Below are 23450 nucleotides of genomic sequence, written 5' to 3'. Positions count from 1 at the left end.
TATTGCAGATGCATCTGGGTGTCCATGAGACTCTCAGGCCTTGTGGACATGAGGAGGCAGAGCTGGTCTGTTGAGGGGTTTGCCTCACTCAGTTGAAGGCAGCAGTAGAAATTAGCATGTAAAAATCTTTATAAAGCCATTGCTCTGCAAAGTCTGTGGATTTAAAGAGTTCAGACCTTTAAAACTGCTGCTCTGGTATTATTTGGTTATGGTGAATGCAGCCCAGGTAAACTGTTCAGCAGCACTGAGTAAAGCAAACGGAGCTGAGCAGTGACGCCGGGCACAGCACCAGGCCGAGCTTTCACAGAACGGTCAGGTTGGAGGGGACCACCGTGAGACATCTGCTCCAACCTCCCTACCCAGGAGGGAAACCCCAGAATACATGGACCGGGATTGTGTTCAGACGGCTCTGGAATATCTCCAGTGAAGGAGCCTCCAACACCTCTCTGTTCCAGTTCATGGTCACTTGCACAGTAAAGAAATTTTTCCTCATGTTCAGGTTGGCCTTTCTGTGCATCAGTTTCGGCCCATTGCTCCTTGTTCTATTGGATGGCACCACAAAGAGCCAGATTCCATCCTCCTGACACCCACACTTTGCACAGGCGCTCCTCACTCTTGCCTCTCTCCTTGAGGCTGAACAGGCCCAGCTCCCTTAGCCCTTCCTCATGAGAGATACTTCCACTCTTGGCCAACTTACTGGCTTCTCCGCTGGACCTGCTCTAGGAGTTCCGTATCTCTTTTGTACTGTAAAACTCATAACTGCACACAGTACTCCAAATGCGGCCTCATCAGGGGTAACTAGAGCGGCAGGATCACTTCCCTCCACCTTCCAGAGAGGCGCCAGGCAGCAGGCTCGCAGCCTCCGTGGGGATCCGGGCTAGCAGCGCCCAGGCCCGGCACACAGCAGACGGCCCCGGCGCCAGCACGGCGCACTCCGGGCGGCGGCAGCGCCGGCCCGGGGAGGTTCCGGCGTGCAGAGCCCAGACCCCGCCCGGCCGCCGTTGCCAAGGGCCGGTCGCTACCAGGGGGAGGGAGCCGGCGACGGGGCGGCGCGGATTGGGCTCCGAGCGCCCCGGGCCGGGGGCGGGAGAGGCGCGGGCGGCAGCGGGTTCTGGGCGGAGCGGAGCCACATTGGGCAGCGCCGCGCGGGGTTGTGGGAGAAGGGGCCGTCCCCGCCGCCGCCCCCCGCCCGTCCTCCGGCCAAGATGTCTGACATGGAGGATGATTTCATGTGCGATGATGAGGAGGACTACGATCTGGTAAGGCGCGGGGCGGCGCGGGGGCTCAGCGGTACAGCTGGGGGTGCGGCCGGCGCGGCGCCGCTTCGGGCCGCTGCTGGTGCGGTGCGCCTGCCGCAGCAGCCGCCCCGCCGGGTGCTGCCCCGGCAGGGAGCGCGGGCATCCAGGATGAGTTTCCCTCCCGGGGACGAGGACGCGGGCAGGGGCTGCGAGGGGCGGGTGCTGCTGTCGGAGCGGCCGCTCGGCCGGCTCTCCGCGGAGGAGCAGGCCAGCTCCGGGCCGGGCAGGTGGATAGGCCCGGGCTGGTGCCCCGGCCCCGGCTGGCCGCTGTGTCCCCGCAGGGCTCTCGCTGAGGGGAGGGCTCCGGCGCGCTGCCTCCTTCCCTCTCTTCTCCTGCCCCGGCCCAAATGTTGGGCACGAAGTGAAGTGATAAAGTTGCCCGCCCTTCTCCCCACCCGCGGCTGCGGGAGGCCCTTGGGGGCAGATACTGCTCGTGTGCTTGGGAGATCAACAAACTGAGGAGAAAGTAGGGGGAAGAGAAAGGGAACTGAGGAGAAATGGCCTCACGGCCCGCTCTGAGCCAACGCGCCGAAGGGTGCACTTACTTCTAACTTTTTGTCTTTATAGTCTTCGTAACCTTTCTACCACTGCCTTTTTGTTTTTAATTGTAATCTTTGGGGGTTTTCATGTTACATTTAGTTAAATGTTAACATCAGGTTTTGTCCTAAGCTTTTGAAGTTAAAAATTTGCTGCTTGTCTGAGTAATTATAATTATATTGCCCTGACGTTATATTGGAGCTTGAGGTTTACTTGTTTGATTTTTTTGTTTTTGTTTTTTTTCCCTGAACTTTGATGGGGTTTTTAGAACTAGGGACTTTTTTAAAAAAGCTATGTATGGTAGAAGCTTGAGAGGCTATTTCATTCATTTCAGCTAAATCCGTATTAACAGTATTGCAGTTTCACTGAAGAACTCCAGACACTTGCTTCTGGGAAGACTTGCTTTCTGACACATTATTTCGTACTCATTGCCACTTATGAATTCACTTAAAATGTTTACCTGTTTTTATTTTGAATAGTTTCTGGGCAGTTTTTGTTAGGAACTCCTTGGAATGCTTGGATGATGATATTAGATACAGAGTAAAAGCATCTGCTTTTGGTTTTGAGAGTTTTTTTCCACCATGAGTGCTTGTTTGACAGACATTGTCATCAAAACCCTATGAGCTTCCAAAAACTGTTTGTTTATGAATGAATTCACATACTATAGAGACAGAGTTACTGAAGGAAATACACAGAGAGCATTAAAAACATTTTATTCCAAAATTAATTTCCATTAGTTTTTATTAACACTGAAGTTTGTGTCCTGATTTGAAATACTGTGGTGGTTTTTTTCCATGCGATACAATCCGCAGAATATTAAACACAGCAGAATTCATCTTCCATATCCTTCCTTCACGTGAGAACTGGGCCTGTAGAAAAACCATTAGAGTTGCATTTTTCAGTCTATACAGATATAAATAAAAGTGCAGCTCAAACTTACACTGCTAAATGCCAGTTTTCTCCAAGAATAATTGATCTAGTGCTTTTTCCTGTGTGAGGAACTTTATTTCTCATTGGAAAAACCTTCCTGAAACACCTTGCTTGTGGCAGATTTCTGCTTTTGACTGTAGTTAGTTTTACTGGACATTTTCATTCTCGTTAATTACCCTTAGCTGAGACCTTTCAAAAATTTTAAAATGCTGCTTGTAATAATTAGCAGTGCATTAGTTTTTTTCTTTCCAGTATGTAACTCCCATGTAAAGCATCAACTAATACTCAATCTTCAGATTTTTAAAATTTAATTTCAGTTCATAATTGATGGGTGGGAAAAAACCCCAAGAATTGAAGAGTAAAAATATTCCAACTAGATTCGTTTCAGCATTCTGAGACTAACAAACCATGATTGACTGTTGTTTTCAAAAATGCTTGAAACTCTAATTGTAGTGTACCACAGAACTGTTAAAAAAAAAAGTTAAAGGCTCTGAAGATAGGACCTGATTTCTTCCTTTCATGTGGATATCTAGTTAGATTAAGAGAAGACTGTAAGGGGATTCATGATTCTCAGGTTGAGCATAGAGGCTGCTGCAAGAGGCTTTGCAACAAAAGAATGAATGCAGGACGTAATACTCATATCAGTGCAGAATTGGAAGTAAAAGAGCACATGTGAGTGCTGTGAATACTTTTTTAAAGAACCAGAGGAGAGGCAGTGATTATGGAAAGAGTCAATGAAAGAAGTATCTATTTTGTCAGAATATTATGAAACTAGGTTCAGGTCTCCCAGGGTAGCTGCCATCGTAACAATAGCAGTGAAGACTCCCCCAAAAATTAATTTTGTCAGCTTTTATTAGAAGTGATTATGGCTGTTCCTCTTTAATGTGCACTTGACCTGCTGATTATGTGGAGCCAGACAGTTAAATTTCCTTAAGTATGCAAATGTTTCACACTTGAACTGAAATGTGAACAGATATTCCAAAGGCCCAGATCTTTCCCAGCTTCATCATTTAATTTTATATAATTAAAGTAATCACTACATTTTTAAACAATTGAAGACTATCCAGGTTGTACTGGATCGTTTCTGTTTAGTTTTTCAGTGGGTAAAAAAGTCGAAGTTTTGCATGTAAATGACCTCAGTCACTCCTACAGAAGTTGAGTTTATTCACTGGAGTCTTGATATCAGGAAGAAATTCCATTTATATTTGTGGGTGGATGAACCTAGATTCACAATTTGCTAGTAATGTGCTGTGACAGCTTTGATTATAACATGAATTATTCCACTTTATGCTTCAATGAACAGAATAATGTTTACTGGTCATTATGAAAGCCACTCAGTTTTAATTTCTAGTTTGGTGCTGCTAGGTGCCTTACATTATTTCAGTACAAGTTCTTTTTACTAGATCCGGATTGAGGGTGGAGAAGGACAAAGAGGGGAGGACCACTGTAAATTCCATTTTTGTTTTCTGTCTGGGACAAAAGACTATTTTTAGAATTGACTTGGAGGCTAAACTCAGCCTTCCTCCAGAAATTGATTCTTCCAGGCACAATGACAACACATTGACAGTTGTTGTGGTACATCTACTGGATTTTCTTGTTTTGTTTTAAATAAATAAGGAATTTGTGGTGTTCTTCATGAGTCATCTTACTGTGTTCTGAAATTCAACTTTAAAATTAATCTGAGGAAAGTTTGGACAGATATATTTGCCAAGCAACTGGTCTTTTTACCATACAGAGTTGTATTGTTTCTTGTAGTGACTTGTAGAAGATCTGTAGCAATTCCAATGAGCAGCCATCAGTTTGCACCCAGGTGAGATGGCTGCAGGTTCATGAGGATTGGCATGACTCAAGTATGGGGAGCATCCCTCCAGATTACTGAGGATTTCCCATTTCAGCTTAGGAAATAGGCAGTCTTACTACTTATTTCAAACTACGTGAGTTGGCTTGTTCTTTCTTTCCATCTGAGTGAAATACAGTCCATTGCAAAAGGAATTTCTGCATGTTACCAAACTTGATAAGTAATTTCGTCAGTAGACAGAGACATTCCGTCTTTTATTGCTGGATTTTAGTAGATAAAGTTGAAATTTTGTGTTCCCAATTGCTCATATTTCACTATTATCATCATTTTATGAAAATATGTTGCAAACAAGAATGTGGTAATGCTGCTAAAACAAGTATTCAGTTCTAGGGAAGTACCAAATCAAGCAGGCCCACTTCTGTTTCTTAGTTAAGTTTAATTACTGTAGTGTGCGATTTTAAAAAAACTGTGCTTCACGGAGGACATAGGTTGTACTGTTCTCTGAATTAATTATTGTTTCATATATTATATGGACTCAACATGTGTTGTGATATTTTTTATGCATTCTCTTCAGACTCATCTTCAAACACAGAATTAATATATTTGAGGCTTATTTTGTTCATTACCATGATGTCTCAGAAGGAGCTATTGAGGCAAAAAGCGTGGGAATAATTAGTAAATTCTTTCTATCTAAACATTGACAAGTGTCGGTGAGTTCTGGTTTTTGTTGGCTTCTTTTGCCAGTTATTTAGGGCTGTGTTCAGAATAGTGCTCTCCAGGATCTGATATGGAGTTGAGTGTTGAACAAACGTAAATTAGGTCTAAGTTATGCTGAAAATTGGACTTTCAGAAAAGGATGCACAAAACTACAGGAGAGCTGCACAACAGAGGTAGAAAAAATAGGCACTTTTCTGCTGCACTCTTTACATGTTTTAATACCAGATTTTTATTTCTGCAGTCTCCTGTCTCATTTCTGTGCATCTTCCAGCTGAAAAAAAACCAAAGGCAGAGCACTGTCTTTCATGGAACTCTTCTGCCACCATTGCAAATCGCTGGTTTCACAGACTTCTATTCCTGGTGTCAGCCCTGGTGTGAGCCAGCAGGCACTGGATGACTTGCAGAGTTAGTGTGTAGCAGCAGAAGAGAGAGACCTAGAATGTGGAAAAGAAACCAGGACTCCCAGTGCATGGCTGAGCAGTTGCAGTCTTCTTGCACAAATTGCAGTCTTGTTTTTACTCTCAGGGTTTGCCTCTGTTCTTTTCCTCTTTGCTCTTTTGCATTCCAGTCTGATTGCTTTCTTTATATTCATGTGCCTGGATACCAACTGGCAAATGCACACAGAACCTGGTAGTTGCTGCTTGTCCTGGTGCCTGCAGGTCAGGAAGAGCAAATGCAAAGAAAGTTGTGCTTAGTAGACCTCCTAAATGCCATGGTTATGAAATAAAGTTAGCTGAAGTAAAATCAAATTTGTACCAGACTTCTCAGAAACAATTGAACTTCATAAAAAAATTGCTTGAGTCAGCTAAATGGTTGAAATTTGGTAAAATCACCAGCAACTGACGATTGACAGTAATAAGTAGTTCAGCAATGTCTTGAAAGATAATTTTTACAGAAATAGAACTCTTTGTATTGTATTTTTTCTGGAAAGTTGCCCCTATATAGCTACTTTCCCCTACTCCTTTTTGTAAAAGACTGGTCTGCAAAGTAGGAATTCAGTTCCTGTAGTGGTGGTGAATGATAAACAGAGGAGCATAAGTTTAGGTAGTCACTCCAGTTTGATATAGAAGTTAGGGAAGTTCTTCAGAGAGAAGACCAGAAAATTGGTAACAAGAGTAGTTCTCACAAAATACTTGTGTTTTTGTTTCTGTTCATATAGAACTTTACCAGGTCAGTGTACTACTGTAGTATATGAAATGGCACACGTCTACCTCTAAATGTCACTGATTCACTGTTATGGGCTCCAGATCCCTGTCCCTCATTCTGGCCCTGACACAGCGGCTGTGCTTCAGGACCTGCAATCTCTGGAGGCCGCACTGACAAGGCTCCTGCCACAGTTCCAGAAAGCAGCAAGGAGCAAACAGCACAAACCACCGGCCTGCTGCAGGATGGGAGATGGGAATTGGGAAAGGGCAGGCTGGGAGCAGGCAGGGCCGGGGAGGAGCCGGGAGCGTTGGATGCTCCTTTGCTGCTGGACAAACTGCACGTGGATCCCTGCGCTAAACGGGGTGACTGAAGCTGGCTCGGGCAAATTCACTTGTGTGTGTGTGCTCATTTTAGAAGCTGAGACTCAATGTTTTAAAGCTGTTTACTAGGTAAAATTTTATGAAAACTTACTATGTAACATAATAAAGCCTCCTTAATTAAATTGTTTTCCTGATACTAATTTAACTTTTATTAAAACTATTTGAAAGAATGATGTTCCAGACAGAGTAAACTCCATGAGAGGTTTTATCTGTTACAGTTGAGCTAGTGTAGTAATTTCTCTTCCTCCAAAAAGCAGTAGGATGGTTTAGGATTGAATATAACTGACTACATTTAGAACATGCAGATTTCCAACATATCAATGCATAAATAATATCCTAACTTATTTAACTGCATTTTTTTCAAACTCTATCAGGGCTTTACAACTTCTTAAGTAATGATAAAAGCCCCCTTTTTTTTGTTTTGATGATTCTCTGAGGAAGGAAAAATTCAGTGGGTTTCAAGGAGCAGTTTTGTGTGCTCAGACTGCTCCTTTTTTTCATTTGTACTTACAGTGTTGATGTCCATTTGAAAAAAATATCACCAGGACCTTAGTTTTAAAAATTCTTAGGCCTTTTAGGTTTTTTATATCAGCTAGAGATAAATTATATCATCCAGCTGCTTTTATATCTCAAAGTTCTAATTAAAGTTGTTTGTCACTGTGCAGATTGTTAAGCCTGGATGCTGTAGTGGTGACTTTCAGAGTTATGTAGAAATCCTATTTGCAAACCATATATTTCTACCTAATTTGCAGCAAACTTCCCACCTAGATGGTTTGAGCTGGGGAGGTTGCTCAGGCAGGAACCAGGGGTGTTAAAAATGAAGGTGAGGAAAGGCTAGGCTTTTGCTATCTGAATTTATTGTTAATAGAACTTTTCTGTTTTCAGAACTGAGAAGGAAATTAATCTTTTTCATAATTGGAACTTTGAGAACGCAGCTTTATACTTTCCTCCTTTTCTGCTTTTGGCAGAAGCTTAATGTTCTCACATTTGTATCCTACTGCACTAAGCCATTTCTGCATCAAAAGAAGACAGAGTGCTTGTCCTTCTGAATTTATCAGCACTGGCATAATTAGCATCAGTGCTTGAAATAAGATTCAGTATCTACATGGCTGATTTTTTTTTATAGTGTCTAAAGATTAATGGCATCAGCTCATACTTAGTTTAATGTTTTAAAGTTTTCTTCACAGCCATTAAGTCCAAATACGTCTTTCTTAAAGTAAACCACCGTATATTTTCTGGAAGTAGGAAAGCTTTATCTCAATTACAGCTTTGAGTCCATATCATCATCCTAAGTCTGAAGTGAGGCAAATAAACATCAAGTGAAGAAAAAATATAGCTATGAAAATATAAACCAGTACATTTGATGCATTTCAGTGAATTTCCACTGGGGGAAAAATATCAATAGACTTAACACTCCTTTATTATGTATTAATATTATGAAAGGATCTTTATGGGATATTTAAGTAGCATTGAGAAAAATTATCTGAAAAAAGGCTTTCTGCATGAATCTACATCCAGAATCATTGCCAGAGCTAAGATGAAAGTTCAGATGTTTCTGGCTTGGGGCTAACGGAGCACATTGTCTCCTAAAAGGAATTAATTTAGTTTGCTTTCCTTTTATCTTTGCAAATAGACACTTCTGCCAAAAATATTCCCTATTGTCCAAGTTAAGCATAAACAAGACATCAGGTGATTATGCACATCTTAAATGCTATGTTGTTTAATTTTTGGCAACCTGTATCTGTAAGGTACCTGATACAGCTGTTGACATCGTGTGCACGTACCCATAGCTGCTGCATTGGAGTTGGATCGATAGGATAGGGAGTTTACAAAACAAGCTCACCAAAACAAGAGCCTGCCCAATGAAACAAGACACTTGCTTCCTGTTTTCTTTGCTGTTCTCAGTATCACATTTTTATAGTTCTGTGGGAATTCAGAAAACAGGTTTGTGGAATTCACAAGACTTTTCAGTCTATTCTTTCTCACTAATGATAGTACTTTGTTGGGTGAAGATAAACACATACCTGGGCAACTTGCCTACATTTACAAATGGAACTATTAAATGGTAGAAGGACAAATGTCTCAAGTACCACATTTAATAAAACTGGATTAAACTGTGGGCTCCCATAATTAATTTTTGCTTTAGAACTTAAAAAAACTTAACTTGCAGTGCAGGGAGGAGAGAGCTGATTTAAAACTTTCCTTTTGCCTCATCTTTTTTTCATTCCTTCTCATGGATTTGGAGGAGTCCATTAATAGCAGGAATATACAAATGAACAAAAGAATAAATGTGCATGACAAAGTACAGCAAGAGTAAAATCCATCCTAAAGGAGGGGACCTGACTGTGCATTGCTCATGTTGGTGCAAAGGAAAGTTACTCTGACAGCAGTAACTTTGGGATTTAAAGAGATTCTGTTAAAACAGTTTATCTCCTAATAGCCAAAATCCTGTTCAGAGAAGTTAGCTTGAAAGTGCAGAGGTTGAAGTGGTTTGGAGTCATGTAAACATCAAATGAAATTATTATTTGAGCTTTGTTAGGGTTTTGTAATTTGGACATGCAGCATTGTCCTTTAGCAAAAGAAGGTAAAATATGCAGGGTTTTTCATCCAAAGAAGTCTCAGAGTACTTCTTAAAAAAATTTAGTAGTAATTGTTAGAAGTAAATACTTGCTTGGCACTATGTGTATGTGATGGATAATTATTTGGTTAAATTATTGTGCCTATGCTATACCCCAACATCTTTGGCAGCATTTTTAGCATTTTCTTAATCATCTGTTTCTCAGTGCAGAAGCAGCTGGTGTCACTGTCATTATTCTTTTTCTAAAATTTCCTTAGACAAGGATGAATCGTTATGGCATAGAAAGGCAGATTATAGAGAGATTCATGGAAGCATTTGATACCCTCCATAGCTGAATCATTACTAGTGTGGCAGCTCAGCCAGAGTCCTTTTCTGTGGCTAGCAAAGGCTGGATAATAGTGCCTTTAGGAGCACCAGTGGGCAGCGTGTTCTCTCCCCTCCCAGAAATGACATGTGCTCTTGGGCCTCTGTGCTCAAACTCCAGCATGGGCAGAATTTCAGTAATACAATCTGTACTTGTCATAAAGGTGAAGTTGGGGGAGCTATGAGTTCATTAATCCAGAAAGAAATCTGCTGACAGGCAAATGGTGGTGGATGGTGAGTCTGGCCTAGTAATGGGAGAGAGAGAAAATCATTATACGAGTCCATAGCTGTTATGTGCTCTAAAACCAAACAGTGCCTGTTAATACACAAGCATCCTGTGCCAGTTGGAGTAATATCTTACTGTTTACTATTTTCAGGAGATTATTAGATGTTCTGAACCTTTTTTTTTTTCTCTGATTTTTATTTCTTAAAATGTAGGAATATTCTGAGGACAGCAATTCTGAACCAAATGTGGATCTGGAAAATCAATACTACAATTCCAAAGCTTTGAAGGAGGATGACCCCAAAGCAGCATTAAGCAGTTTTCAGAAGGTTTTCTGTCTTTATATTCTATCTCTTCTTTTTATATTAATTCACATTTTAAAATATTTGATACCATGTGAGTTATTTTCTGAAATTTTAAGAGCAGGATTTATCTTTTAAATTACTAATGTGCTAAGTTTGAGTATCTTAGACTCCTGGCTGACTGCCTTTCAGCATCATTCTTAGGGATAATAAATAGAACATGCTATAGTCTTATTGCAGATCTGACTTTTTAATCTTCAGGATTTACTAAGTTTATTAAACACTTCTAAATGTATTTTCATGCATCAACAATAGAAACCAGATCCATCTGGGTTTTTTTTAAATGAAATGGTGTTTTCCCCAGCGTCTTATGTTACATTATATTTGCTTTGCTGTCTAATTCCAAAGCTTTAAATGTATAAATACTAAGAGACACAGAGTTTCTTTTCTTCATCTCAGTTTTAAATTTTTAATGTTTTCACACTGCTATGAGAAAGCAGTATGTTAGATGCAACTTTTTAAAGAAAATAGATTCTTGCATCTCTTGGCTCATTTATGGTGTATAACAAAATTATATACCTGACTTAAAAAAAACCCAACTTTCTAAAGTTTTTACTCACAAAACGTTTCCTTAACTATGTTACATTAAAACCTAGAAGTGTTTCTCCTTTGTGAAGGAACTGTTGTAGTTCAGAAGAGCTTTTTAGCTTAATTTAGTTAAAATTTAGTTGACTCAGTTTTGCAGGAGGTGTTACAACTATTTTTGCATATGTGTTTATGGAGTGGTGTTAAAATTTAGTGTTTGGCATTCAAGTGTTTGCTGTTAGACAACAACAGCAACAACAACAATCACGTTCACCCTTCCTACATCAGCTAAGCTGTGAAACCTGATGAGATACACTCTCACTTTTTTAATAATACCAGGAAAGGATAAAATTGAAGAACAGGGCAGAGCCAAACATTACTTTGTAAGGAATGAAGTGGGGGAGAAGGGCATGCATGGGATGTGTATTTTAAACAATTTAAGTTCGAACAAAGATTTTATAAATTTTTTTTTTTTAATTCTTCTTTTTCAGGTTTTGGAGCTCGAAGGCGAAAAGGGAGAATGGGGATTCAAAGCTCTGAAACAGATGATTAAAATAAACTTTAAATTGGTAGGAATTGCAGCTATCACTTGGGAGTAAACGGCATAAATAAGTATTTGATCCAGAGATCTTAAGTTACTATTCTAATTTATGGCTATGACAACTAAATCTACCAGAACTTGTCTTTTGCAGCCTTTGGCTACTACAGATATGGCAGGGAAATGATGTGGTGGTTGCAAGTCAGAGGTAAAATGGATGCAAAATAACTGCTGTAGTCAGCTGGTACTTTCAGAAAGTGTGAGGCTCGGTCCTGGCTGTGCTGTGGTGTCACACCCCTGAAAGTGGTCATGTTATTCTGTGTGTACTGCACCAGCAACAAACAGTGAAAAATTGATGTGCTATGTATGCAACTATTCCAAAGAGTTGTATGGCCAGCTATTTTCTTCATTGAGATAAATATTTTAAATGTGTGTTCTGTGCAGTCCTGAAGTTATTTCTGATTCTGCAGGTTATGAATAAAGTGGTGATATGAAAGTTTTAATAGCAACCACTACTGCACTGGCTTTCTTAATGCTTTTATTTCCTGTTTGTACACTTGCAAGATACCTCAGTTTTAATGATTAAAACAAAAATTATAATGTGGTTTTGTTTTTCTTTTAGACTAACTTTCCTGAAATGATGAATAGGTATAAACAGCTATTGACCTACATACGGAGTGCAGTTACAAGGAATTACTCTGAAAAATCCATCAATTCTATTCTTGATTATATCTCAACTTCCAAGCAGGTTGGATCATCAATTCTTTCATCTTCATAGTTTTCAGTTTTGCATTTTTAACTATGGATGGTTTTTGTGTTTGTTTTGTGGTTTTTTGATCTTAATAGAGGAATTTTGAATATTCATTTGTAAAAATATATTTCCCACATGTAGTGGATTCTATTAACACAGATCAATCTTCATAAACTTGTCTTTTTTTGGCGATATTTACCTGGAATTTCTATAACAATAAATAAGAACTTTTTTTTGCATAGCTACATAATGTAAGTACCCTCTCAAATATAATTTTTAATTAAACAATGCTTTTTTTTTTTTAATTCTGGGAGGAGAGGGGAATCTTTGCAGTGAAGTATTGGTGTGAAATATTGCCAGTCCAGTGCACTGTGCAAGAGAGGTGCATGTCCATAAATACACAGCCCAGCTCCTTTTGTTTTGTGGTGTTGTAGAAGCTTTACAGAGAGTAGGAAGTTCCCCTTGCTGACTGCTTGAAAGTACCACCTCCATATGGAGGATCATTGGTCTTTGGTGCTGAGTCTTTGGTTTTTATCACAATCCCTCCTGTCCTGCCACTCTGGGAAGTGGAAGTTGAATGCTGGGTTGCTCTTAAGGTCTGAAGGATTGTCCTAGACTGTCCCTTCTTGGCAGGGGTAAAGTCTCTGGTTTGTAGTTGAGCCAGACCTGGAGGGACAGTCTGGAAATCTAAACTTGATGTATAGTCACAGATTTGTTACCCCCAGAGGAACAGTGGCAATGAGCAATACTAATGCATTCTTTGTAGAACTCTTGTGAAAGGCAACACTCAGCACTTTGATTTCCATTTCAGATGTTGTATTTTTGGGTTTTATGCAAAGAAACAGTTTGATGCACTCAAGAGCTTTCTTCCATTCAACATTGCTAGTCCAGAAAGAAGAAGCCTTTTTTCCCTTTGACCATTGTCTTCTCTTTGTAAAGCTATTTTCTTTTTGATATGTAAATTATTTTTATTCTTATAAGTGGGAACAATATTTCCTGTGTTTGTTGCACAACATCAGAGTTCTGTTCCTTGGTTATATAAGGTGGGTTTTATAAGGTGGCTTTCATTTTCCACAGATGGGTACAAATCTTAAAATGTGAATACTTTTTACTTTTATCTGTTTCATATAAGAAAAGGTAGTGTAGTTAGTTTAGTTGCTTTAGAAGCTGTTTGCAGTTTAAATGCAAATATTAAGTAAGATGCAGATACCTTTCTTATTTTGAAGTTCAAGCATGCACTTTTAGTTTGTTCAGATTGACTTTATTAACAGGTACAAATTTGCTGTTTACAATTATAGAATTCTGATTTTTTATGTCAGATGGATTTGCTTCAGGAATTCTATGAAACAACACTTGAAGCTCTGAAAGATGCTAAGAATGATAGATTGTGGTTTAAGACAAACACAAAGGTAAAATATATAACCTCCTATTTTTTGTTTTTTGACACCTTCGGCTAATTCTTTAATTTATAATTGTGGAATTTTAATAGACCTCAGTACTTTAACTTTCTTTTCATTACAGCTTGGCAAATTATATTTAGAACGAGAAGAATATGGAAAATTACAAAAGATTTTGCGTCAGCTGCATCAGTCATGCCAGGTACCTTTATGTTCTAAATCACTGTGGCTTAGTAAACAACATTGATGCATTGATTTTTTTTTTTTTAAATACATGTGTTGTTGGCCTTTGAGGCATTTTGCTGAGCTTTAGTACAGAGGGAAGAAATACTGTGCCTGTTTTTATTTGTTATCTGCTTGACAACGTGAACAAAAAATGCTAAGTGCTTTATTCCTTCCTTAAAGATGATTTTAAAAAATTTATTCACAACAACTGATTTGGTTCCTCTTCAGTTACAAGGATGAGAAACACATATCAACAATCTATAATGCATAGACATGTATTTTAGCATAGACATGTATATACAGCAAAGATTCCAAGTGAGCTTTATTCAAAACTGAAAGTACAGTTCTTACTTTCCCATCTGAAAGGGGAAAAATTAAACTAGCCATGCAGTCTGCTGTGCTTGTTTGTGACACTTTACCTCCTTCAGTATGGAAATAGGTTACAAATATCTGGGAAATGGTTCTATTAAAGGCAGCAGAAGAGTCATATGTGTTACCTTTATATATATATGCATTTGTGTCAGTCATTGCATTTATATACTAAGAGTGTGGCTTAAGGAAAGTGGAAAAGAATTGAGGTTAGAGTTTTGAGAAAAACATTTAATTAAAAATACTAATGTTTTAAATAAAGGTCTTTAAAATGTAGCCTGTGCTAAGTTTTTGAGTACTGTGTTTTCTGTTAGTAGCTACATCAGAGTTTCAGAAATATTCTTGTTTTTGACAGGAAATAACTGAGAGTATTTGGTTACTAGTGTTTTACTAGTATAAAACTGAAATTGCTGTTCTCTTAAAATTTCACAGTATTTATTACTTAATCTGTCCTAGACTGATGATGGGGAAGATGATCTAAAAAAAGGTACTCAGCTTTTGGAAATCTATGCTTTGGAAATTCAAATGTATACAGCACAGAAAAATAACAAAAAACTTAAAGCACTATATGAACAGTCATTGCACATCAAGTCAGCCATTCCTCATCCACTGATCATGGGAGTTATCAGAGGCAAGTTCATCTTCAATTTTTCATTTGTCTTCTGTTGCAGAGATTTGTTTCATGAAAATCTGATAACCAGTGTTTTTTTCCAGTTCCAGCTATAAGGACAGAGGCTTCTGTAGATTCAGTCTTATCGTTTTCTTCTTGCAGGACTTCAGCTCTGCAGTTTTGGTGCCCAAGTACCAGAGACACTGGTCAGAAGGGCAGAATAGTTGGCTAAATAATTGTTAGGAGAGAAGCAATAGAAAGAGAAGAGGAGGACTTGCCATTTGACACCATGGCAGGCAGCAAAAGATGAATGCAAAGGCATCTTCAGGGGATAAAACAAAGGCTTGACAGGACTGCTAGCAGAAGGGACTGCTGTTCCTGCAAGCCCTTTTATGAATTTGTTGTCTCACCTTGCTAAAACTCAGCAGAAACCAAAGGGCCTTAAGATGTGCTTGAAAATACTATTTATTATCTGCAATAATGAATTGTAGTGGAAACAAGCCATGTGTCTTGGAAAAAACCCAGCTTTCTTCAGAACACTGTTATGCCTTCTTCTTTTCCCTGGTGTAGATACTGCACAGTCAGGCAGCAGTGGGTACTTCAGAAATAAAAGGATATAGAAAGGATTTCTTGTTTTTTCTGTGTGGTTTTGCTCAACAGATAGGGAAGATTTCATAAATATACAAAGCCTGTTGCCACTGAAATGGAGAGAAATACTATCTCAGTTTTTGCAGTATTTTAACATAATGGTGATGTAATTATTGGCTATGAGGATTAGTGTTCCTTAAGTTTTATGGTGTGGGTTGGGTTTTGTTTTTTCTTCTTGCAAAGGGTTTATTCAAATGGCAGTGCTGTATGTGAAGGCCCTAAGGTTTTTTTTCCTAGTGATTTCAGAGAACCAAATGACTTCTGAAAATGTTTCAGTAATCTACTTAGAAATAGCATGGAACTTGAGTACAATTATTGTAGTCAGCAACAAGCACACAGTGTTCCTTTTCATTTGTGTTTTCTTTTCAGAATGTGGAGGCAAAATGCACTTAAGAGAAGGAGAGTTTGAAAAGGCACATACTGATTTTTTTGAAGCATTCAAGAATTATGATGAATCAGGGAGCCCCAGAAGAACCACTTGCTTAAAATATTTGGTCTTAGCAAACATGCTCATGAAGTCTGGAATAAATCCATTTGATTCTCAGGAGGTATTTTTTTCTTTTTCCTTCACACCCACCCCCCACATATCCTCACCCTTTTCTGAATATAAAGAGAAATTACCCAAAGGATGGAAATGGAAAAACAAAAATTAATCTTGAATATTATGCTTTCTTTTCTGTGTAGGCTAAACCATACAAAAATGATCCAGAGATTCTAGCAATGACGAATTTAGTAAGGTAAGATTTTCATTTTTCTGGAGAACAAAAAGATAAAAAAGATACATTGTCCAAACGTGAAAGGGAATATTTTTAGAAATTGCTTTTCTCTGCACGGTTAACACAGTTATTCATAAATATTGGACAAATATTTGAGGACTGTTTTTCTTTAGAAACTTACTTTGAGAGACCATAGCATAGATGCCATATTATATAGGGGTACAGAAACTGTGTACTTTTGTCACTTTATGGTGTGACAAAAACCTCATTTCTTCCCTTAAATAAAATTGCCCCATCTTGTACTGTAACTGGTCTTCTTAGGCTGTGGCTGATTACATAAGAGAAATTGAGTTGAGTGACATCTCATACCAAAGCCAATAGAATAATTTACTGCATGGATACATCATGATTCCCTAAGTTGGGAATACGAAACTTAGCTCTCAGATCCTTCAGACATGTGAAAATCAAAATAAAGCCTCATTACCTCTTACAGGCAATTGTGTGAACTTCTAGTATATGAAGGCCATTGGGTCAGTCAGCTGAGGCAGGTTTTGTACGCTGGGTTTTGAAGCTCATCTCCTGTACCCTCTCTGGCCTGCTTCTGCTCCTTTTCCCATCTTTTCCCTACAGTAATGTCTGCTCACATTTTGAAACAGCTGATCCTGTGTTGGAACAAACTGCTCTGATATTGCTGTTGTGCTTTACCATTGCATGTATACAAATTGTTTCTGAAAGTGAGGATATTCATCCATTATTGACATGGTGACTGAATAAATTATTTGGCAGTTTATTAAGGGACTGTTTCCAGTAATTCATTTCACTTGAGATGTGTTTTTTTCTAATTCACTGTCATAGTTTCATGTGAATTTGAGACAGAAGGAACTCCAGATGGCCTTACCAATCTGATTTTATTCATATTTTTAATTTATATATTTTATCCTGACATTTGAGTATAACTCCTTCTTTAACATTAATAATGCAATTAAAGCATTGTTGATAAGAAATATGTGGAAGATAAAATTAATTTCAAAGATTACAATTATGTTTTTAATCCTTCCTATACTCCACAGTGGGAACTTGCATGTTTTACATACGATAAAAAGAGACTGCTGAAATAAACAGTAAAATATACTGAACTGAAATTTCTTTTATTATGAAGCAAAATTTACTGGTTTCATGTGATACAGTCTGTGCCAGTCACATAACTATTTATAAACTGCTCAAGTTCTACCTTAACAGAGCTTTTTCTTGGCCATTTTAATAACAGATGAATCTTTTTTGACCAGTTTCAAAACAATTTTAAAATGTACAGAATATGAAGAACAAATAGATGTTGTTATTAAAATGTTTTATATTAGTATTAAACAGAAGTTGAAAGTTTTGTATTGAAAGAATTTTTTAGCTCTTGACCTTTAAATGATGCTGTGGTGGCACCTTCTTTTTGCAGTGCTTTCTCAGATGACAGGATTGACTTGTGAAAGATATAAAAACAAATAAGCTATAAATAAAAAATCTAAAAAGTAATATTACGCCAGAATTACTGATGAATAATCCTGAAAGTCTGTATTTCTTTAATCTTCCAGTATTTTTAGCATTCAGCTTAAGCTGGATATTGTAGAGGCAGCAACAGCCTTGTAGACTCTTTTTAGCTCTTATTTGTTCCATAAAGTATGACTTCATGAAGCCAAAATTAATGTAATGATACTTTTCAAAACAGGGTATTTAAGAATAGCTTCTTAAAGTACAGAAGTTATAAAACTAGAGTGCACTTGTAGAACAACTAAATGTTCATACTAAACTTCAGTAAATGCTGCTAAAATTGAAACAGGAGAAAGGTAATTTCTGTTGCATTTCATCTTAAAAGACTTTTTGCTTATAAGGGTTCTGAATATAAATATTTTAGCAATTGTGGAACATAATCTTATGAGTCTGTTGACTTTTAAAATTAATCATTCAGTCTCTTGCTTTTTATCTGAAGTGCCTATCAGAATAATGACATCACTGAATTTGAGAAGATTCTGAAAACAAATCACAGCAACATCATGGACGATCCCTTCATAAGGGAGCACATTGAAGGTATTTTGAAGGCTATTAGAATAATTTTTGTTTTCACTACTTAGTAAGCTCCTTTTTACTTTATATTCTTCCCCCCACCTTGGTTTATTTTTCTTTTTTGGCACTAAGAGTTCCTTGTAATTATTTGTGGATGATTCCTTTACAAGTTATTTAGAAGTTGCTCAGGGCTAACTTGCATCCAGGCATGACTGCAAAGATATGCAGGATTGATGGAGAGAAGAGTGGCTATTTTAAGATATCTATGATGTTAAGACATTAATATTTTGAGTGTTGTTTATGTTCTTTCTTTTCCCATTGGAATAGTAAAATAAGAGCAACCCTCACCTGTAAAGATGGTTTGTATTAGTCTCATCCAGTTTGATGTTTGCTAGTTTATAAATTTAATTTACTGCTTCAGATTACAGACAAAATATATAGACAATATAATGAAAGTTGCACTGATAAATATGTAGTAATATAATATGTAAAAAAATTGCATACTTTTCATTTATGTCTTGTAAGCAATGGTTGGAGTTATAGTACCTCTGCTTAATAGAGTGAGAATACATTAACACATGCCTTTCTGCACCATTAATGTGACAAAATAAAATTACCTTGTCTGTTTTTCATGTATCTGAGAACTGAAGAGTCTCTTCACTTGAACATAGTGCTCAGTTCTTCAGCTAACTATGATTTTCAAGAGTGGGTCTGACTGTGGCAGTGCAAGATCATTTATCTGGATAGGTACATGAAAGAAAAGAGTTAAATCCAGAGACCTGGTTTTCTTATACTTGTTTGTAAAAGAGAACAGGGCAAACAGCAGGGGAAACTAAATATAACCCACTACTGCTGTTCCATGTGGGCTGCTGGTGAGCTGCAAAGTCTTGGAGGGAGACTCAGTAAGATTAGAGCTGGATGCTCATGGAGGAAGGTGGGACAGAACTGGAGAGCAAGAGGAGGAAGCTGAATTACGGCATTGAAGAGAATTTGTGTCACTCCTTATATGCTGCTGATGTCTAACCATTTTCACTCTCCAGTGATACACAACATGTTCATGGTCATGTTTACATACCTTGCCTCGTTTTAATCTCCATAGTTTATTGAGACACATAATCTGGTGTTCAGTGGTATTTTATTATATAAACAGTCCTTGTTTAAACAGGTAAAAATGGATCTAGGTTCTCTGTCAATTTATAATTGTAATTTATGATTTCATTTTATCCCAACTGTCTTTAATAATGCAAAAATTTATAAAACAATGACTGTTTTATAAAACTATTGTATATATAGTTTTATAAAACCATAAAGTTTAAAAAAACTATTTTATCTAAGCAAAATCAGCCTCTCCATGCAGACCATTTTATACTTCTTCAGTTCCTCATTGTAATTACAATACTAGGCCCTGACTTTTAACTTTAAATGTGAATATTCCCCATGAAGTTAAATGCACAGACATTTTAAGTTGCATAACCCCTTTCACTTCTGTACAAGGCAAGCATTCTAGCTCTAAATTAGGGGGCCAGACATACCCGCCAGTTACATATTACTTGGATCCCCAGAAAAGGAGAGCCCTTGTTATTTTGCTGGGCTTCCCCACCTATTGAATCACTACCTTCAAAAGTCATGGTGGTTAGTGTATCTGTATGGAGTGGTGTGGCAGCTTTATTGCAATACTGTTGTTTTTACAGTGTTTATGTTTTCTTCTCTTACAGAGCTTTTGCGAAACATCAGAACACAAGTGCTTATAAAATTAATTAAGCCTTACACAAGAATACATATTCCTTTTATTTCTAAGGTATGTGTCAGTAGAGCCTTGCATTTGCTTAAGTAAATGATTAACTGGGAATAAAAGCTTTTAAATAAATACAGTGCTTCCAGAAATAGAACATCTAAAATACACTCCAAACCATAAGTACTAATGATGCACTGCTGGCAGCTTTGCAGTGCAAAAATGTAAATTTCAAGTGTCATCCAACTGCTTTTTATAATATGTACTATGATACACTTCTAAAATACTCAACCACCATATTCTACTTGGTGTAAAAAATCACATTTCTTAAGAAAAGTATAAAAAGTGAAATTTGTATAATAAAAAATGCATAAATTTTATGAATGTAAAAATTAAAATTTTAATCCCTTTTGTTGTATCTTCACATATTGTGTTGTATGAATTACAGAACTGTGGTAGAACAAACCAAGTATTACCATAGAATCACTGATTTCACTGCCTAATCTGCAAAGAATGAAATAAAAACCCATTGGTAATATATGACTGTTTCCATCTCCTGTGGGTCTATGATTTTGCCTGCAAAAATTCACAGCATTACAAAATGTGTCATGAAATATTAGGGATGCCTATTTTCTATGCTTAAATTCTCTTTAGCACTCAGTATGCTTTTTTTTAAGCTAGACTTGACACTTGGAGAACTTGCTCGAGCCAGAAGATGCAATTATGTCTCTAAATGGTTTTGAGTGCAGATCCATTCTTTTCTGATAATTATTGTCTTAGTTTATTTCCTGGGTTTTTGTGGTTGTGGTTTATTTTGTTGTTGTTTGGTTTGGGATATTTTTTATCTGGTTTTTTTTTTTCCAGTAAGTCAGTAAAGGAACTCACTTCTGGAGCTTCTACAATTTTGCTTTTGCCTCTTCAGATTTTTCTAAGAGGTTACTGATCTCTTGATTCTTGGCCATATGTCCTTTAGGTGGAGATTTTTTGCTTAATAGATCATTATTGAATTGATAGTTATGAACAGTAAGAAACAGAGGTTAAACGAAATTCTGTGGATAGATTGGAGGGTTTTAATGTTGCAGAACATAACAGCAGTATAATTAGTTTTCTTTTTGTTTCAGGAGTTAAACATAGATGTAGCTGATGTGGAAAGCTTGCTTGTGCAGTGCATATTGGATAAGTATGTACCTGATTCTTGATTATTGATCTTGATTACTTTAAAATAATCAAACTATAGAAATAGCAACAAAACAATATTTTGGGGCATTGTGATAATACTGGTTGATTTTAGAAGTGAAAGGTAATGGTGCTGACTTTGGATTGCTTGGTTTCTGAGCAGTAAAGGATGTTGGAAAGATGGGAGCCAAGAAAATTACACAGGGAGATTGAGTGGCATCTTTTTATTTCAATTCTTAATTACATAATACATTCCCTGAATTATTATGAAATTACAGAAGTTGTTATTCTTAGTAATTGCTGCTTATACCCATGTATATTTTTGAGTGCATTTTCAAGTTGACAGATTGGTAGTCTGCTCTCTTAACTAGAGAAATTTAACTACAATTTGTAAAACCTGTTTTTCTGGAGTGTACCTTTTATAACTACTACAAAAATATAATCCATACATGGCCCTGTATTGTTTGAGTTCTCTTCACATAAATCTCCATTTTTCATGATTCTTTGACTTTCAAGAACTGTTTGTGGTATTGCTTCAGACTTTGTGTGGGGTCATAGGCAAGCAGATAAAATATGCATTGCCCAACGAATTAGTTCATTTGATTTCCAGTCATGATGACAGCTTAATAGGCAGTACTGCCCAAGAAAATAATTATAGAAGTGCTGACTTTGTGCCTCTCTTGTATAAGACCTCTTATTTTACCTCTGATTTATTGTTAGTTCCTATTTCCATGTCCATTAGCAATTCATAGCTTTTATTTATTTACTTCTAGCACTATACATGGCCGAATTGATCAAGTCAACCAGCTCCTAGAACTGGATCATCAGAAGAGAGGTGGTGCACGTTATACTGCGTTAGATAAATGGACCAACCAACTAAATTCTCTCAACCAGGCTGTAGTCAGCAAGCTGGCCTAACAGAAACCAAGCTTCTACACACGTACTTAAGGCAACAGTGCAGTGATGTAAACCTTAAAAGAACTGGGAATGGCAAAACTACTGTCGGTTGGTGTGCCCTGAAATTATTGGAGTTATGGCAGAAGTGCTTTTTTGATCAGCTGGTTTGTGTTTTGCTGCTGCATTTATCCCAAGAAAAAAACAGCTTTAATCTCCAGAAGAAAACCAAAATGCCACGGGATTTATGCTGTATTGACATCTTGCCCTAAACATACAACATCCTAGTAATTTGTCAAGGGGCAATTAATGACCAGAGAGAAGATTTTTGTCATGATTTTAAATACACTGACACGTTACTGTTGGTTAAATTTAAAAATGTTTTACCTGCAGAAATTCTCTCACAGAAATAACCTGCAATAACTTGAAATGCATACCCTTTTGAACACTTCCTTTTCTCATGTATAAATTGAAATGTTTGCTGCATTTTGCAAAATGTCAATTCTCCAAAAATGTGTCCATATATTTCTGTACCTGCAGTGTAGTAAAGGTTTAGAAGAAACCCCATAATTATAGTGGCATACTGTCACTTAGGTTTCAAGCAGCAAAATAAACAGTGCAGTTCAGAAATTGTACAGTTTGTTTCTTGATGTGCTTTCATTATACTTGAATTTTACTTGTGTTATTTTTAAAAGAAAATAGGTATTACCTGATCTCATCACATTTGTGAAGGACAATATGGAGATTCTAAATCTGAGCGCCTTGGTATGTGTGTTCTGTGAATTTTTCTCCCCCTCCCCTTTGAAATAGTGAAACAGAAATTCTAAGGAGCTGACATTTATCAGTCTTGCTAACTAACTCTTAGCTTCAAGATGCCAAACTATTATCAGTCTTGTCTAGTTATGTTGGTGGGTATTTGGCATCACTCAGGGATATGCTTGGTTTTTATTTTGCTGCTTTAAGAACAGAGATCTTCCATGCAGCTCTGTGGGAATAGAGATGCAGACTCTGATTGTTCTCTCTCTTTGCCTAATCTGTGGTCTTTCTAGCAGATTCAGTGTATACAAAATGACACTGCGTGTATGGAGTGGGGACAAAGTCAGTGAGCTTGCTGGTAACGGAATCTGTTCTGTCCCAAATGTTTGAATGTATTGCAGTCCCTTCAGAACTGCTGTTCCTACCACAGTATAGCCACATACCTTCTGTGTACTAAGATTTTGGGATCATCAGATCATTTTAAAATAAATACAGTGTTGGCCACAGCAAATTTTATTCCTGTGGCAGATCGGAGCTGACAGAAAAATTCTCTCACAGGTCTCAGAAATGTAGTAAAAAGCTCAAATTTTCCATAAATGCAAATATTCCAGTTTAAAGTTGGGAGTAGTGTGGGATGATACACAAGCAGTGCCACACACAGACATTGTAATAGCAAAAGGAAAAATCTGTATGTAGAATAATTAATACCACCTCAAAAATAATGAAAAA

At 37.6% G+C, this 23450-nt stretch overlaps 1 protein-coding gene across 2 annotated transcripts; it reads left to right on the top strand.

Moving 5' to 3' along the window:
• Positions 1-1076: 1076 nt before the first annotated feature.
• Positions 1077-22600, top strand: COPS2 (COP9 signalosome subunit 2). Of its 2 annotated transcripts, none has more exons than XM_033070724.1 (13): positions 1077-1259; positions 10186-10299; positions 11349-11426; positions 12018-12143; positions 13466-13555; positions 13668-13745; positions 14594-14768; positions 15765-15943; positions 16080-16132; positions 18090-18187; positions 19879-19961; positions 21017-21075; positions 21845-22600. In XM_033070724.1, the coding sequence occupies exons 1-13, from the start codon at positions 1206-1208 to the stop codon at positions 21987-21989; spliced, it is 1332 nt and encodes a 443-aa protein (XP_032926615.1). In that variant the 5' UTR covers positions 1077-1205; the 3' UTR covers positions 21990-22600. The 2 variants fall into 2 exon arrangements, with proteins under 2 accessions (XP_032926615.1, XP_032926614.1); XM_033070723.2 differs by having other exon boundaries at positions 1139-1259; positions 13445-13555.
• Positions 22601-23450: the final 850 nt, after the last annotated feature.

The sequence above is a fragment of the Catharus ustulatus genome, chromosome 12 (genome assembly GCF_009819885.2).
Source record: "Catharus ustulatus isolate bCatUst1 chromosome 12, bCatUst1.pri.v2, whole genome shotgun sequence".
NCBI lineage: Eukaryota > Metazoa > Chordata > Aves > Passeriformes > Turdidae > Catharus > Catharus ustulatus.
This window is presented reverse-complemented; position numbering and strand designations above follow the sequence as displayed.